The sequence below is a fragment of the Populus euphratica genome, unplaced genomic scaffold (genome assembly GCF_000495115.2).
Source record: "Populus euphratica unplaced genomic scaffold, PopEup_1.0 scaffold246.1, whole genome shotgun sequence".
Lineage (NCBI taxonomy): Eukaryota > Viridiplantae > Streptophyta > Magnoliopsida > Malpighiales > Salicaceae > Populus > Populus euphratica.
Genome location: NW_011500126.1, coordinates 304,949 through 320,220, shown reverse-complemented (window position 1 = coordinate 320,220; position 15,272 = coordinate 304,949). Strand labels below are relative to the sequence as shown.

Genomic DNA, 15,272 nt, shown 5'->3' with positions numbered 1-15,272 from the left:
GAAGAAATTAAAATAATAATAGTTAATATTTCATAAATTATTTTAGATAAAATAAGTAACAATCAAAACAATGAGGACCAAATTTGATAGATAAAAAATTTCAATAAAAAAAATAAGAAGCAAAAAAATAAATAACAATTATAAAAATGAGGACCAAAGTTAATATAAAAATTAAATTTTAAAAGATAAAATTAAAAAATAAATATTCAAAACAAAATATATATAGCAATCAAAAGTTTAAAGATCAAATTTGATATAATTAATAAATAATATGACATTTCTAAATTTTTAACAACTTTCAGAAAGGATTATTTATTATTTATTATTTATTTTTATTTTATTTGATTAATTTAATATATTTATCTATTTATATTATCATTTGATTAAAAAATATTTTAATAAACAAAAATCAGCAAACATGATGGAAGTTTATTTATATCCTTGACCTAAGAAAAGAGAGGGGAAGGAAGGAGAGGACTGGGTCTTGAGAAAGCAAAACGTAAAGACCAAGAAGAGAAGACGAGGAGTAAAGAGGGAGCCCGAGGAGTGCTTCATCCAGCACCTGCATTTTGCCGCTCCTTGCATTTTAATCACTCCCCTTCCATTGGCAAGCATGTATGAACAGTTTACACACGTTTGTGAGTAAAAAAAAAAAACAAAACCAAACATGCTTGGAAGTTAAAAAGAAAAAGGGAGCTGTGTCTGACCTAACTTATACATCTAAACTAGATCCAGTCTAATTTAAAAAATAAATCAGGTCTAGATTTTAGATTTTAGATCCATTCAGCACATATTATATTTGTTAAGAGTATATTCAACAAAATACATCCTTATACTTCTTATACTTTTTTAACGTAATTGAATTTTTTTTAAATAACAAGATGTTAAATATTTATTTTTTATTTGATAAATTCCATAAAAAATTTTAATTAATCATCATGATGTCTAGATGTTACAGCATCAATGCTATTAGTAGATCTTGTTGTTGGTTTTCTCTATTGAGAGAAAGGGAAAAGGGAAAAAGAAAATGAGGAAGCAAGCTTGGGGCTAAAAGGAAGAAGAGATTATGTGTTCTAAGAGGTGATTGTTTATTTTGAGATCGATAAGTTTCTTATTTCTAATTTGAAATGGTGTTATTTAAAAAAATTAATTATATTGGGTTAAGTAAATAAGTAATTGGAGTTTGATTGAATGAATTTTCTAGTGGTTTTATTGTGAATTGTCTAGACTTGAAGCCAACTAGGTCAAATCACCTAGGTTCCGAGTCAACTAAATAGATGATACAAGTTTGATTGAAAAAACTTCTTAGGGGTTTTTTGGTTAACCTGAACAATTTAGGATCTAGATTAACCTACAAGGTAATTCAAGTTTTATAATGATATAACTAATAATTACATTTTTATAATTTTAAGAACTTCAATTCTATTATTATTTATATATTTTTCTAAAAAGTGTTGTGTTCAAATTAACATTATTTGTAAAGGTTTTCAATTTTGTTTTGTTTCATCTTGAATGTTTAATATATCTTGTTCTAATTAAAAAAAAACAAAATAACTTAGAATAAATTTCATCTCACTTAAGATCTTGATCATTTTGGATTTTTTTGTCAAATTCCAACCTATACATTCCAATTTTGTTCTAACTGTTTTGTTATGTAAATAATTTTTTTCCCCTAAACTTATGTCGTTTCTCTAATTTTATTATATAACACTTGCTTTATTAGAGATTCAACTTTAATAATTTGTTGTGAATATATATTTTTTAATTTATTTTATTTTTGGATTTGAATATATATATATATATATATATATATTATATCATTTCAATTAAAAAATAAAATACCAATCATAACGAAAATATCAATCATAACGAAATTTATTATTTTTAATATCAATAGCATTGATAAATCCTGAAGCTTGGGGGTTAATTAATCCCTTTGTTCACCTTCTGCCTCAAGCAGTTAAAGCACATCAAATAACTATTAGGGTACCATAAGTTAAAGTTTAGTATTATTTTGATTGTCATTATAGATAAAGAAGAGTAAATTATAAATTAGCTAGTTTTTTTTTTTTATCTTTTCAAAATAAATTGAATAGTCTTTCTAATTTCAAAAATTAACTAATTAATTTTTTTTTATCAGTGTTAAACATATTTAATTTAATAATTTTTGTTCCAAAAAACACTTTCCTTTTAATAGTCTTTTCATATTATCTTTCTTTTTTTCTTTTGAAATTGATACTTAAAATTAAATTAAAATGAAATTAATTGGAAAAAATTGAAATGGATGGAACAAATCAAGTTAATTATAGGCTGATTTTAAAATATAAAAACTAATTAATTAGTTTCAGGAACTCATTTTGCAAAACTAGAAAAAATAATTTATAGTTTACCTGGAAATTTATGAAAGAAGAATATTGAGTTAAGACATTAAACTTGGATATGCTATGTTATCGATTCTTTTAACATCAGTAAAATATCTAAAACTACTAAAATAATTAATTTAAAATTATTATTTTTTAATTCAAAATAATTTAAAACACAAAAATAATTAATCTCCAATCCCATATACTTATTCTCAGTTATTGGTGGGGTCAAAACTCAAAAGAAAAAAAAGCAAACAAGTTCTTCGAGTAGAAGTTGACTCATGCAGACTTACTTTAATAGGATCCTTTGTCCCTCCCACTTTACTTTTGCTTTAAGATTGATTCCTCTGCAACCCAGAAACACAAACACAGGAAGGACGACACTTCAAGAGTTGTCGTTATTGTGGTTGAGTTAGATCGTTAATGAAAATGGAGCAAGGCATGCAGCTGATTGATGGAAATGGCAAGTTCAACGTGGATGGACTCAAAGACTTCATGACAGCCACCGAGTTCGCTCAGTCCGGTCTCTCCTACGCTATTGTTGCCATCATTGGCTCACAAAGTAGCGGTAACATACAAATCGTTGATTACTGAATGGTTTCATTATTTTTGGTTGCATTACTTCACGGCTTCAATCTGCGAGTGTGATGCTTATACAAGTTTGGCACTGCGAATGTGTTCTTTTTTCAGGATGACACAGCGTTTGAGAAACAAAGCACCTTATTTGCCTTGGCAATCGCTGACGTTGTATTGATAAACATGTGAGTTTTGTATGTTCATCATTATAATATTTGAATGCCTTTTCTGCCTGGGAAGTTTGATAAATGTCCACAACTGGGTATGCTCTGCCTAGCCCAAAAAAACCCTCTTGATGTAGCCTTCCATAGTCGGTAAGGCAGCCCAGTACTTTTTTCTGTCAAATGATTCTGTGTTGAGTATCATATGCAGGTGGTACAAAGACATTGGTCTGGAAAATGCAGCCAGCAGACCCCTTTTAAAAACCGTTTTCCAGGTACATGAAAGCAATTTGCATTAACTTAAGTGACCAATTTCCAAACTTCTTTAGATAGTCAAGTTTGGATTGTCTCACATTTAATTGCATTTGATTGGTTAACTGTGTATATTGGATATTTATTTTTTATTTGATAAATTTCATAAAATTTTTTAATTAATCATCATGATGTCTAGATGTGACAACATTAATGCCATTAGTAGATCTTGTTGTTGGTTTTCTCTATTGGGAGAAAGGAAAAAGGGCTAAGGCAAGACTTCTCATCGCAAATAAATTAACTAGAGAAATAGAAAGAGATATTACAAGAGGTGTTCATGACGTTGAGGCCCTCAATTATGAGGGAAAAAGAAAATGAGGAAGCAAGCTTGGGGCTAAAAGGCAGAGGGGATTATGTGTTCTAAGGGGTAACTGTTTATTTTGAGATTGACGAGTTTCTTATTTCTAATTTAAAATGGTGTTATTTAAAAAAAATAGTTATATTGGGTTAAATAAATGAGTAATTGGAGTTTGATTGAATGGATTTTCTAGTGGTTTTATAGTGAATTGTCTAGACTTGGAGCCAACTAGGTTAGATCACCTAGGTTCCGAGTCAACCAAGTAGATCATACAAATTTGATTGAGAAAACTTCTTAGAGGTTTTTTGGTTAACTTGAACAATTTAGGACCTAGGTTAACCTACAAGGTAATTCAGCTTTTATAATGATATAATTAATAGTTACACTTTTTATAATTTTAAGAACTCCAATTCTATTATCATTTATATATTTTTTCAAAAAGTGTTGTGTTCAAATCAACATTATTTGTAAAGATTTTCAATTTTGTTTTGTTTCATCTTGAATATTTAATATATCTTGTTCTAGTTAAAAAAAAAAAACTTAGAATAAATTTCATCTCACTTAAGATGTTGGTCATTTTGGATTTTTTTGGTCAGATTCCAACCTATACATTCCAATTTTGTTCTAACCGTTTTGTTATATAAATAATTTCCCCCCCCTAAACTTATGTCGTTTCTCTAATTTTATTATATAACACTTGCTTTATTAGAGATTCAACTTTAATAATTTGTTGTGAATATATATTTTTTAATTTAATTTATTTTTGAATTTGAATATATATATATATATTATATCATTTCAATTAAAAAATAAAATACCAATCATAACGAAATTTATTATTTTTAATATCAATAGCATTGATAAATCCTGAAGCTTGGGGGTTAATTAATCCCTTTGTTCACCTTCTGCCTCAAGCAGTTAAAGCACATCAAATAACTATTAGGGTACCATAAGTTAAAGTTTAGTATTATTTTGATTGTCATTATAGATAAAGAAGAGTAAATTATAAATTAGCTAGTTTCTTTTTTATCTTTTCAAAATAAATTGAATAGTCTTTCTAATTTCAAAAATTAACTAATTAATTTTTTTTTATCAGTGTTAAACATATTTAATTTAATAATTTTTGTTCCAAAAAACACTTTCCTTTTAATAGTCTTTTCATATTATCTTTCTTTTTTTCTTTTGAAATTGATACTTAAAATTAAATTAAAATGAAATTAATTGGAAAAAAATTGAAATGGATGGAAAAAATCAAGTTAATTATAGGCTGATTTTAAAATATAAAAACTAATTAATTAGTTTCAGGAACTCATTTTGCAAAACTAGAAAGAACAATTTATAGTTTACCTGAAAATTTATGAAAGAAGAATACTGAGTTAAGACATTAAACTTGGATATGCTATGTTATCGATTCTTTTAACATCAGTAAAATATCTAAAACTACTAAAATAATTAATTTAAAAATAATTTTCTTTTAATTCAAAATAATTTAAAACACAAAAATAATTAATCTCCAATCCCATATACTTATTCTCAGCTATTGGTGGGGTCAAAACTCAAAAGAAAAAAAAGCAAACAAGTTCTTCGTGTAGAAGTTGACTCATGCAGGCTTACTTTAATAGGATCCTTTGTCCCTCCCACTTTACTTTTGCTTTAAGATTGATTCCTCTGCAACCCAGAAACACAAACACAGGAAGGACGACACTTCAAGAGTTGTCGTTATTGTGGTTGAGTTAGATCGTTAATGAAAATGGAGCAAGGCATGCAGCTGATTGATGGAAATGGCAAGTTCAACGTGGATGGACTCAAAGACTTCATGACAGCCACCGAGTTCGCTCAGTCCGGTCTCTCCTACGCTATTGTTGCCATCATTGGCTCACAAAGTAGCGGTAAGCAAGTGTTCAACTTCTTAACTTCGTGTTGATTTATTAATCATTTCTTAATATATAGTCATTGATTTTAATGAAGTTGGTGTTGATAGCTTTTTACTTAATTAATCTTGAACAGGGAAAAGCACCCTAATGAATCAGACCTTCCATACCAATTTCGAGGAGATGGATGCATACAATGGAAGGTTTGATTTTATTTTATTTTTAGTTGAGAATTTGTATATTTTACTGTTCTTGTTGGCTTGTTGCTTTGTATACATGAAAGAGGAAGATATTGTAGTTATATACGTTTCAGAAGCCAAACAACCAAGGGCATTTGGATTGCAAAGTGTAGTGATATTGACCCTTTTACGATTGCCATGGATTTCGAGGGAACCGACAGCAATCAAAGAGGCGAGGTAACTCATAGATCTTTCTATTACTTTAGCTTTGCTTTGTTAATTGAGAGGGGTTTTATGGTTACATTGTATTCTTTTCAATTTCTGTGACATACAAATCGTTGATTGCTGAATGGTTTCATTATTTTTGGTTGCATTACTTCACGGCTTCAATCTGCGAGTGTGATGCTTATACAAGTTTGGCACTGCGAATGTGTTCTTTTTTCAGGATGACACAGCGTTTGAGAAACAAAGCACCTTATTTGCCTTGGCAATCGCTGACGTTGTTTTGATAAACATGTGAGTTTTGTATGCTCATCATTATAATATTCGAATGCATTTTCTGCCTGGGAAGTTTGATAAATGTCCACAACTGGGTATGCTCTGCCTAGCCAAAAAAAAACCCTCTTGATGTAGCCTTCCATAGTCGGTAAGGCAGCCCAGTACTTTTTTCTGTCAAATGATTCTGTGTTGAGTATCATATGCAGGTGGTACAAAGACATTGGTCTGGAAAATGCAGCCAGCAGACCCCTTTTAAAAACCGTTTTCCAGGTACATGAAAGCAATTTGCATTAACTTAAGTGACCAATTTCCAAACTTCTTTAGATAGTCAAGTTTGGATTGTCTCACATTTAATTGCATTTGATTGGTTAACTGTGTTTTTCTTAACCTTAGGTAAGCCTGAGCCTCTGATTCGATATTCACAGCAAACTTACCCCATTTTATCAAAACTGTTTAGCTGCATTCATTTAGCTCAGTGTGTAATTTTGAGTATTTCACCCAACATAATTTGATGCTGATATGTGATAATCTATTATTTCTTGTATTCAGGTCATGAAGCGTTTATTCAAGCCCCGCAAAAAAACAATACTGTTCGTTCTACGTGATCACTCAAAGGTATGGACTTGTGCCCATAAGTTTCTTGAGACAAGATTCCATGCACCTTGCGCTCCATTCTTTGAATGCATCTTCAACGCTGAATCTCTGTCCCTTTTCTGATTGTCTGTGTAGACTCCACTTGAATATTTAAAGACTGCTCTCTTAGAAGATATTGAGAAGGTACTTCTGTTCATACTTCTTATTCTCTGTTTATGCATTTCTCTTTCTGGATCAATTATTTCTCTTCTTATTCTCCAGCATTTTCTGAGGTCATACTTTCTGCAGATTTGGGCTGCAGTTGCTGAGCCTGAGACTCTCTGTAGCGCTCCTCTCAAAGAGTTTTTTAATGTATGAAAAATCACCTCCATCTCCATACTGATGCCATTGGCATATGTTTATCATATGTTGCCTTTTTTTTTTTTTAAGTTCCATGAACTTAATATGCTTCTAATTATTGATATAAAGGTGGAGATCACTGCTTTGCCTCACTATGAATTCCAAGAGGAGAAATTTAAAGAGCAGGTAGCTTTTCCACTTAGAAAGCACTTTGTCAATCCTCAAAACTTTTGTCCTGAGTTCTTCTAGATTGTGCTGCTGCGTGTTTTCTAGAATTGATGACTGGAATGATTTGTAGCTTTGCATATGCTTACCAAATAATTGGAATTCAAAATCATTGGCTTTTGCATGAAGGGACAGAACAGCAGCATATTCCTGTCTTAGAGTTGAATTACAAGATAAAATATAGAGTAATGTTACTTTGAAAGCCTGGTGCCTATGGTTTCTCTCTCTTACTCTCTATTTCCTTCTTCTCTCTAGGCACTAGTCTCAGCTTTGATTTTACCTCCAAATTCTTGTAGAGAACTAGTTATGGTAACAAATTAATTCCAAGTGTGCATATATGTCAAACCCTGAACCTAATTCTCCAAGCCAAGCTTACCAAAAATCCTTTATGGGGCATATACTCTTAAATATTGCATTCAAGTCTCTTAGGAAAGGTTTGGTGGGAGTGACAGGCTGTGTTTCGTTTCCGAGAATTCATCTTCAATTCATGTGGTTCATTTAGAAGTTAACTCTGGAGTCCATAATTAACCAATTATTAATAGATATGCAAGTTAAACTTGATAGTCATGCAACACACACATTGGTGCTTAGCTCTAACTGGAGAGTGTTTAACAGTCATTAGGAGCGTATCATGTAAGAATGAAAAAATGAGCATTACGTCCTGTGATAATATAATTTTATGGATCTGTGCATGTGAGAGCAACTAGGACAGCAAGTATCAAGTGAGAAATCCGGTATCTGTAATTCGTAACTCCATTTTTCTGATAGCATTGACATTTACAGGTTGCTCAACTGAGGCAGCGGTTTGTCCATTCCATTTATCCAGGAGGTCTTGTTGGTGACAGGCAGGAAGTTGAACCTGCCTCAGTGTTTCCTCTTCGTGCAGAAGAGATTTGGAAAATAATAAAAGACAACAAGGATTTAGATCTTCCTGCTGTCAAGGTTTATTAAAAGCCATTTTCCTGTGTAAATATAAACCATCAGGTTTCATATGTAAATATACTTCTCATCCTGTTTATCAGGTCATGGTTGCCACTGTTCGATGTGAAGAGATTGCAGATGAGAAGCTCAAATGCTTTACATACGATGAGGTACTTTATTGAATCTATTTTCTAATTTCTTTCTTTTAAAGTTCACCGACTTGATTTAATATCAGTTAGTACTAAATTTATTTCTTACAGGATTGGTTGAAAATGAAGGAAGCTGTTCAAGATGGTCCAGTATCAGGGTTTGGAGGAGCTGTCAGTTCTATTTTGGAAACCTATCTTTCAGAGTAAGTATACATCATGGTGTCAATTCTATATGATGATGTGTTTACATTGTAAGATCTGCGTGATATTTAATGTCAACTTATGTTGTGTTTTTTATGATGCCATTAACCCACAATGGTTAGGAGAGGGCCTTGGTTGCTTGTATGGCGCCAAGGACACCTCTTTCATTGCAAGGTGTTTTTAAGGGTATAAAACCCACTGAAAGCCATGTGGAACAATACCTTGTAGTTGGCCTACTAAGCTGCAGATATATAGGGACACACATCATCAGTTTTGTTCCAAGATTCTTCAATTTTAATACTTCTTCCGTCAGTTGATCAGTTAACTACTCTCTTGTCTGTCTCAAAACGAAGACTGGAAACTTTGAATTATGATCAATTAATAGTTATACTTTGGTTCGCGAAGTAATTGATTCCTACTAATTAAATTATCACTTGATTTGGAATCTCTTATTTTGCATTTTTTTCCCCAATAGATATGACAGGGAGGTAGTCTATTTTGATCAAGAAGTACGAAATGAAAAACGGCGACAGTTGTTGTCAAGTGCGTTGATGGTAAGGCCTTAGCATGTATATTTCCTCTTTTTAAGTTCCTAAGCTCCCTGGTTGTGTCAAATGTGCTGTATTTGATCTTTTCTTTTCCTCTTCTGCTTCTATATTTAAATTTATAGATTTGACTGGCTTTTTTTCTTTCTTCGCGCTAGTGTTTTTGTATTTATATGTTTCTTATACTGATCCACTCAAATGTGCCAATATGCAGGTGGTACGCGATGCCTATGATACCTTGCTGATGCATTTGTATTCGAACACAGTTAAAAGTTTTAAAACTAGGCTGGAACAGTCACAGAATGAAGGACAAGAATATGTTGTTGATATTCATCTCTATTCCCAATCTTGCATGGTCGAGTTTGATCAAGGATGTGAAGGTATTTAGACTCCAAACACTGAACATATTAATTTTTATTTGCTTTTTTAAAAATCCAATACTGTTATCTTATATGCATAAAACTAAAGGATTCTTTTCGGACTTCATAATATTCTAAAGCAACTCCTCTTTCAATTGTTTTTATCATTATATTTTTTTCTTAATTATAATGTTGAGGTACACTCTGGATGCTATTGTTATCAAGTATTTTTACCATCAACACATTTGACTGCGTGTTGAACTGTCAATCTATCATTTGTCTCGAGGGTCTGATATTTAAATTGCTTAGATACTGCAATTTAGCCTTCTGTTTGATGAATTGTGAAATTTTATATTTCTCCTCGGCATGCTCCTGTAATGGAAACTAGCAGCTCTCAATGGGCAAGTAATATGACTGCAGAGATAATTTAAACCTGAAGAAAAAACTTCATATCTAACTGATATGCTTGAGTTATCAAACACCCAAAATAGCCCTGAATTAGTTTTATTCTCTCATGGACGCAGCAAAATCTTGTATCCCCTCTATCACTAGAATCAATTAACGTGTACAGGTAGTCAACATTCTCAGGATGTGTTCCTCCACCTTCTCTTCTAAGTTGGCCACTTGCATTTTGTACTCGTGCAAATCTCAAGTGTTGAGAATTTCCGACCAGTGATGTACTGATATTTGCTCATAGAAGGAGAAGCACACTGAGACACGGTATTTTACGTGGTTCGGCAAACCGCCTACATCCACGGGAGAAGCCATTGCATTATGTAGGGAGAGTACAAGATTTACAACAATAGAGGAGCAGGAATCATCCTCTCTTTGGCAACTCTCAACCTCACTCTATTTCTCTCTTTTTAGTGCTGCAATGACAGCCCACTCTCTCCTACATTTCTCACATCTTTGGCTCTACTTCCTCTCTCATTTTGCTCTCTAACATATGCCTCTATTTATAGGCATTCATAGAGGCTATTCTTGGTTTGTTGTCAACATTTATAGCTACCAACTCTAGTTCATTCAACAATGGTGGCTACCAATAGTCAATTGTCAATGGTTGGTGCCTTACATGAAATGACAACCAACCTAACAATCACCCCCTTTGCCATTCATGTGGGGCAATTGTCCTCTTGCTTCTTCAACACAAGCTTGCATCTTGCAGCTTTTCCAAGCTTTCCATTTTGAGAGCTTTCGTAGCCAAGTTTACAGGTACTTACTAAACCTTTCAATCATCAAAGTGACCTAAGCACACCTTTTCTCACACAAAAGGATCACTATAACCAGATGGTCTGCCACATCACATCTGAATAGTGTTAACGCTTGTCTCTGGAACAACATTCCCCATCAAGCGTATTAACCACGCTCAGTTCGGAATGATTCCTCAAGCCTCATATCAAGGCTTACAACACCCCCTCAAACAGATATTTCAAGTGAGACAGTTATTATCTGAGTCTCTCAATCTGATCACAAGCTCACCACTCTTCCAAGAGTCTACTCATCCAGGAGTTGCGCCTGCCCTCTGTTCCACCCTAGGAACCACGCCTTACTTCTCCATGAGTCTCCCACTCTTAGTCTCAAGAGTCCAGGTAGCTTTCCACCTATAACCATGGGGGCAACCCATAAAAGGTTGATCCATATCTGTCTTCATACTTTAAGTATTACAATGCCATTACTAAGCTCACCACCTTGACAAGAGTCAACTTGTTCCTGGAACTTGCGCATGCCCTCTGCTTCTTCATAGCAGCCGCGTCTCAATGCTCCACAAGTCATCCACTTATTATCCAAGGCAAATGTCTTCTAACTCATTGATCTTTAGCATGAGGCAATATCTATGAAAGTCAATCTTGCATTTGTCTCCATACTCATCATAGCCACTTCATTGGCTATACACTTGTCCACTTATATCCAGCCATCACATTAGCTCTAGGACGTTCTGAAATTGGGCTCCTATCATGGCCCTCACACCTTCTTTTGAGGTGTCTCCTCCTGTCATTATGAGACGATTTGAACTTGGACTTATATCACGGTCCTCACACCTTCTCCTAAGGTGTCTTCACCTGTTGTCATGAGACGGTCTAAACTTGGACTTATATAACGGTCCTCACACCTTCTCCTGAGGTGTCTCTGCCTGTCTTCATGAGACGATCTGAAATTGGACTCATATCATGGTCCTCACACCTTCTCCTGATGTGTCTCCACTCATCGTCATGCAGCGGTTTATACTTGGGTTCCTTTCATGGCCCACACACCTTCTGTCTGAGGTGTCTTTGTTCGTCATAAGGTGTCTTTGTTCGTCATAAAGCAGTCACATCCTCCTTCATCGGCGATGTCTCCAGTGACTAAGATTCTCTATCACCATGTGGACTTGGGAGAGTTCATTGCCACTGATCACATAGAAAGAGAAAGTTGCGGTATACTCCTCGCAATTCTCCACCTCAATTTCTATGTTTGGAGCTTCTACGCCTTTTCTGCTTAACAGCTCTACCCACACCAACTCTCTTTGGTGTCTTCGCCTTTCATCATAGGCGTTTGCACCCCCTCAATTAGGTGCATCTGTAACAACTCATCTTTCCATCCTTGCATGTATTGGAAAGGTCCTTGCTTGTTTCCTTTATCAAGAGTACAAGAGACTTTTTGTTGTACAACTTTTTCATAGTCTCTCCTCTGAGCTTCATCTGGGAACTCTTTTTCTCCTTGCACCTGTTGTCTCATTATAGTACCTCGTTGGATCCTCCAGGTACTCCTACACAATCTTCGTGTGCTCTCGTGCAATTTTGGTTCTCCAGATTTCTCCTTATTCCTTGCTTATGTTTGACAGGAGCTCATCCTGTCACAACATCTATCCAAGTCAAAATAGGGTGTCAATCTTTATCCCTTTGTTGTATTTCTCTTTCATTATCAGGGTCTTCATCAATTCTCCCCTCAAGAAATTACAGTCACTGAATTTAACTTCCTTGAAGAAATCACCACTCCATCAGATCCTTGATCATACGGAACCCAACTGTTCCTTTGTGCCGTCATCCTGCTAGTCTTCAACAGTTTCATAACAAACTGTCACATATACGAAAATAGTACCGTATGGATAATCCTTCCACTAAGCAAGTTCCCAGGAAATATTGGAGGGGTCACAACGGTCCCCCTTAAAACCCAATCACCTAGCCAGAACTTCTTAGGCCATATCTATCCATCGTACTGTCTTTTCGTATATACAACCATTTTCTAGCTTTATCGTGCCTTTCCTTTACAAGTGATCTGGGGTATCCTGGTTTTATACCAGATTTCTCAATATCTGGCGAGACTACCAGTGCTCAGATTCGTCAAGATTGGTCTTCATCAAATTTCACTCTCCACCTCAAATTGTCCACATGATCGGGTGTTTAGAGTGTCCCAATTTTGTCTTCCCTCAAGGCAATTAAAATTCCTCACATAACACTTCAACACATGTAATTAGGCAAACATGTGTGATTTCTTCTTTTTCATCTCCATCGACCACCATGAAAACCATCAGATGCCTCTTAATCGGGCAATTTCTCTTTAATAATTCATCACTGCCATTTATGATCTCAATCTCAATGATTGGACCGTACCATTGCATCCAGAACGATCAAATTAGCTGGAAACAAGTCTGAAATCGTCCAAATGGCACTTCAGACGGCTAAGATTTGATCAAAACAATTCTGACCTGATAAACGGCCCAGATTCAATCTCAGAACCGGTTGCACATAGACTCCGCCACACAGAATCTTGTCCCTCGGCTCGCGGCTCGGCTTGGCTCCAACTCAGCTCGGATCGACTTCGAATCTATAAAATCTAACCTTACAGATGTGTCCGGAATGGCTAAAAATGTTAGAAACGACACTGAGATCACCCGAATCGGACTTCGGATGGCTCAGATTTAAACAATCAAACTTTGGGATCACTGGACGCTGTAGATGACGCCATGTGGCAGGAGGAATAGTCGCTGCGCCACTCTGGATTAAAACTCAGGGAGCTGACGTGGCTGCGATGACGTGTCAGCCACGTGGGACATATGGGGTCCCCCAAATCTGATGTGGCAGTCCCAGGTGGATTTGTGGGTGACGTGGCAGAACAGCTGACATGCCTAATGACGTGGCAATTTGACTGGTTAGAGTGCTGATGTGTCAGGTGACGTGTTTGATGACTGTGTAGAACTGCTGATGTGGCTGCTGACATGGACAGTCACCTCGCCGGCGCGTGTGGCGGTTTTCGAATTTTCAATTTCGACGCGGTTTTCACCAGTAGCTTCGTCTCTTCCTCCTCTACACAGTGGTATGGTCAAAACACATTTTTGACAACTTTCATTTTTGAGTAAAATCAAACACCACTTTAAACCGAAAGCTCTAATACCAATTGTTGGGAAATCCGACCGGTGATGTACTGATATTTGCTCATAGAAGGAGAAGCACACTGAGACACAATATTTTACGTGGTTCGGCAAACCGCCTACATCCACGGGAGAAACCATTGCATTATGTAGGGAGAGTACAAGATTTACAACAATAGAGGAGTAGGAATCATCCTCTCTTTGGCAACTCTCAACCTCACTCTATTTCTCTCTTTTTAGTGCTGTAATGACAGCCCACTCTCTCCTACATTTCTCACATCTTTGGCTCTACTTCCTCTTTCATTTTGCTCTCTAACATATGCCTCTATTTATAGGCATTCATGGAGGTTATTCTTGGTTTGTTGTCAATATTTGTGGCTACCAACTCTAGCTCATTCAACAATGGCGGCTACCAATAGTCAATTATCAATGGTTGGTGCCTTACATGAAATGACAACCAACCTAACATCAAGTTGTTACAATTTTCACTCCAAAAGTGATGCCGGCAAAAGTTAATAGAACAACAATAGCACATAAAACATAAAAATGAGCAAAAAAAAGGTTGAAAATGTGAATCCTAATTTTGCAATTTTGTTCTATAAAAATTAGCTGCTTTCTCAATAAATTTACAAGTCCTTAGTATAAGCTAGGAAAACTTATATCTACCAGGAAACAATCTAATGTCTGAAAACATTAAGGAAACTGACTTCGAATCTATAAAATCTAACCTTACAGATGTGTCCGGAATGGCCAAAAATGTTAGAAACGACACTGAGATCACCCGAATCGGACTTCGGATGGCTCAGATTTAAACAATCAAACTTTGGGATCACTGGACGCTGTAGATGACGCCATGTGGCAGGAGGAATAGTCGCTGCGCCACTCTGGATTAAAACTCAGGGAGCTGACGTGGCTGCGATGACGTGTCAGCCACGTGGGACATATGGGGTCCCCCAAATCTGATGTGGCAGTCCCAGGTGGATTTGTGGGTGACGTGGCAGAACAGCTGACATGCCTAATGACGTGGCAATTTGACTGGTTAGAGTGCTGATGTGTCAGGTGACGTGTTTGATGACTGTGTAGAACTGCTGATGTGGCTGCTGACATGGACAGTCACCTCGCCGGCGCGTGTGGCGGTTTTCGAATTTTCAATTTCGACGCGGTTTTCACCAGTAGCTTCGTCTCTTCCTCCTCTACACAGTGGTATGGTCAAAACACATTTTTGACAACTTTCATTTTTGAGTAAAATCAAACACCACTTTAAACCGAAAGCTCTAATACCAATTGTTGGGAATTCCGACCGGTGATGTACTGATATTTGCTCATAGAAGGA

General features: G+C 35.4%; 1 protein-coding gene across 1 annotated transcript in view; it reads left to right on the top strand.

The window, feature by feature from the left end:
- The first annotated feature begins 5,355 nt into the window (after positions 1 to 5,355).
- The window catches only part of LOC105110285 (protein ROOT HAIR DEFECTIVE 3 homolog 2-like), a 17,416-nt gene continuing 7,499 nt past the window's right edge, over positions 5,356 to 15,272 (top strand). The window contains exons 1-15 of the mRNA XM_011005273.1: positions 5,356 to 5,599; positions 5,718 to 5,784; positions 5,895 to 5,997; positions 6,206 to 6,276; positions 6,465 to 6,528; positions 6,808 to 6,873; positions 6,988 to 7,035; positions 7,141 to 7,203; positions 7,321 to 7,377; positions 8,200 to 8,358; positions 8,439 to 8,507; positions 8,598 to 8,689; positions 9,163 to 9,241; positions 9,447 to 9,612; positions 13,741 to 13,817. Coding sequence (XP_011003575.1) covers positions 5,455 to 5,599; positions 5,718 to 5,784; positions 5,895 to 5,997; positions 6,206 to 6,276; positions 6,465 to 6,528; positions 6,808 to 6,873; positions 6,988 to 7,035; positions 7,141 to 7,203; positions 7,321 to 7,377; positions 8,200 to 8,358; positions 8,439 to 8,507; positions 8,598 to 8,689; positions 9,163 to 9,241; positions 9,447 to 9,612; positions 13,741 to 13,817 — 1,326 coding nt within the window. The 5' untranslated portion in view covers positions 5,356 to 5,454. The remainder of the gene's footprint in view (positions 5,600 to 5,717; positions 5,785 to 5,894; positions 5,998 to 6,205; positions 6,277 to 6,464; positions 6,529 to 6,807; positions 6,874 to 6,987; positions 7,036 to 7,140; positions 7,204 to 7,320; positions 7,378 to 8,199; positions 8,359 to 8,438; positions 8,508 to 8,597; positions 8,690 to 9,162; positions 9,242 to 9,446; positions 9,613 to 13,740; positions 13,818 to 15,272) is intronic.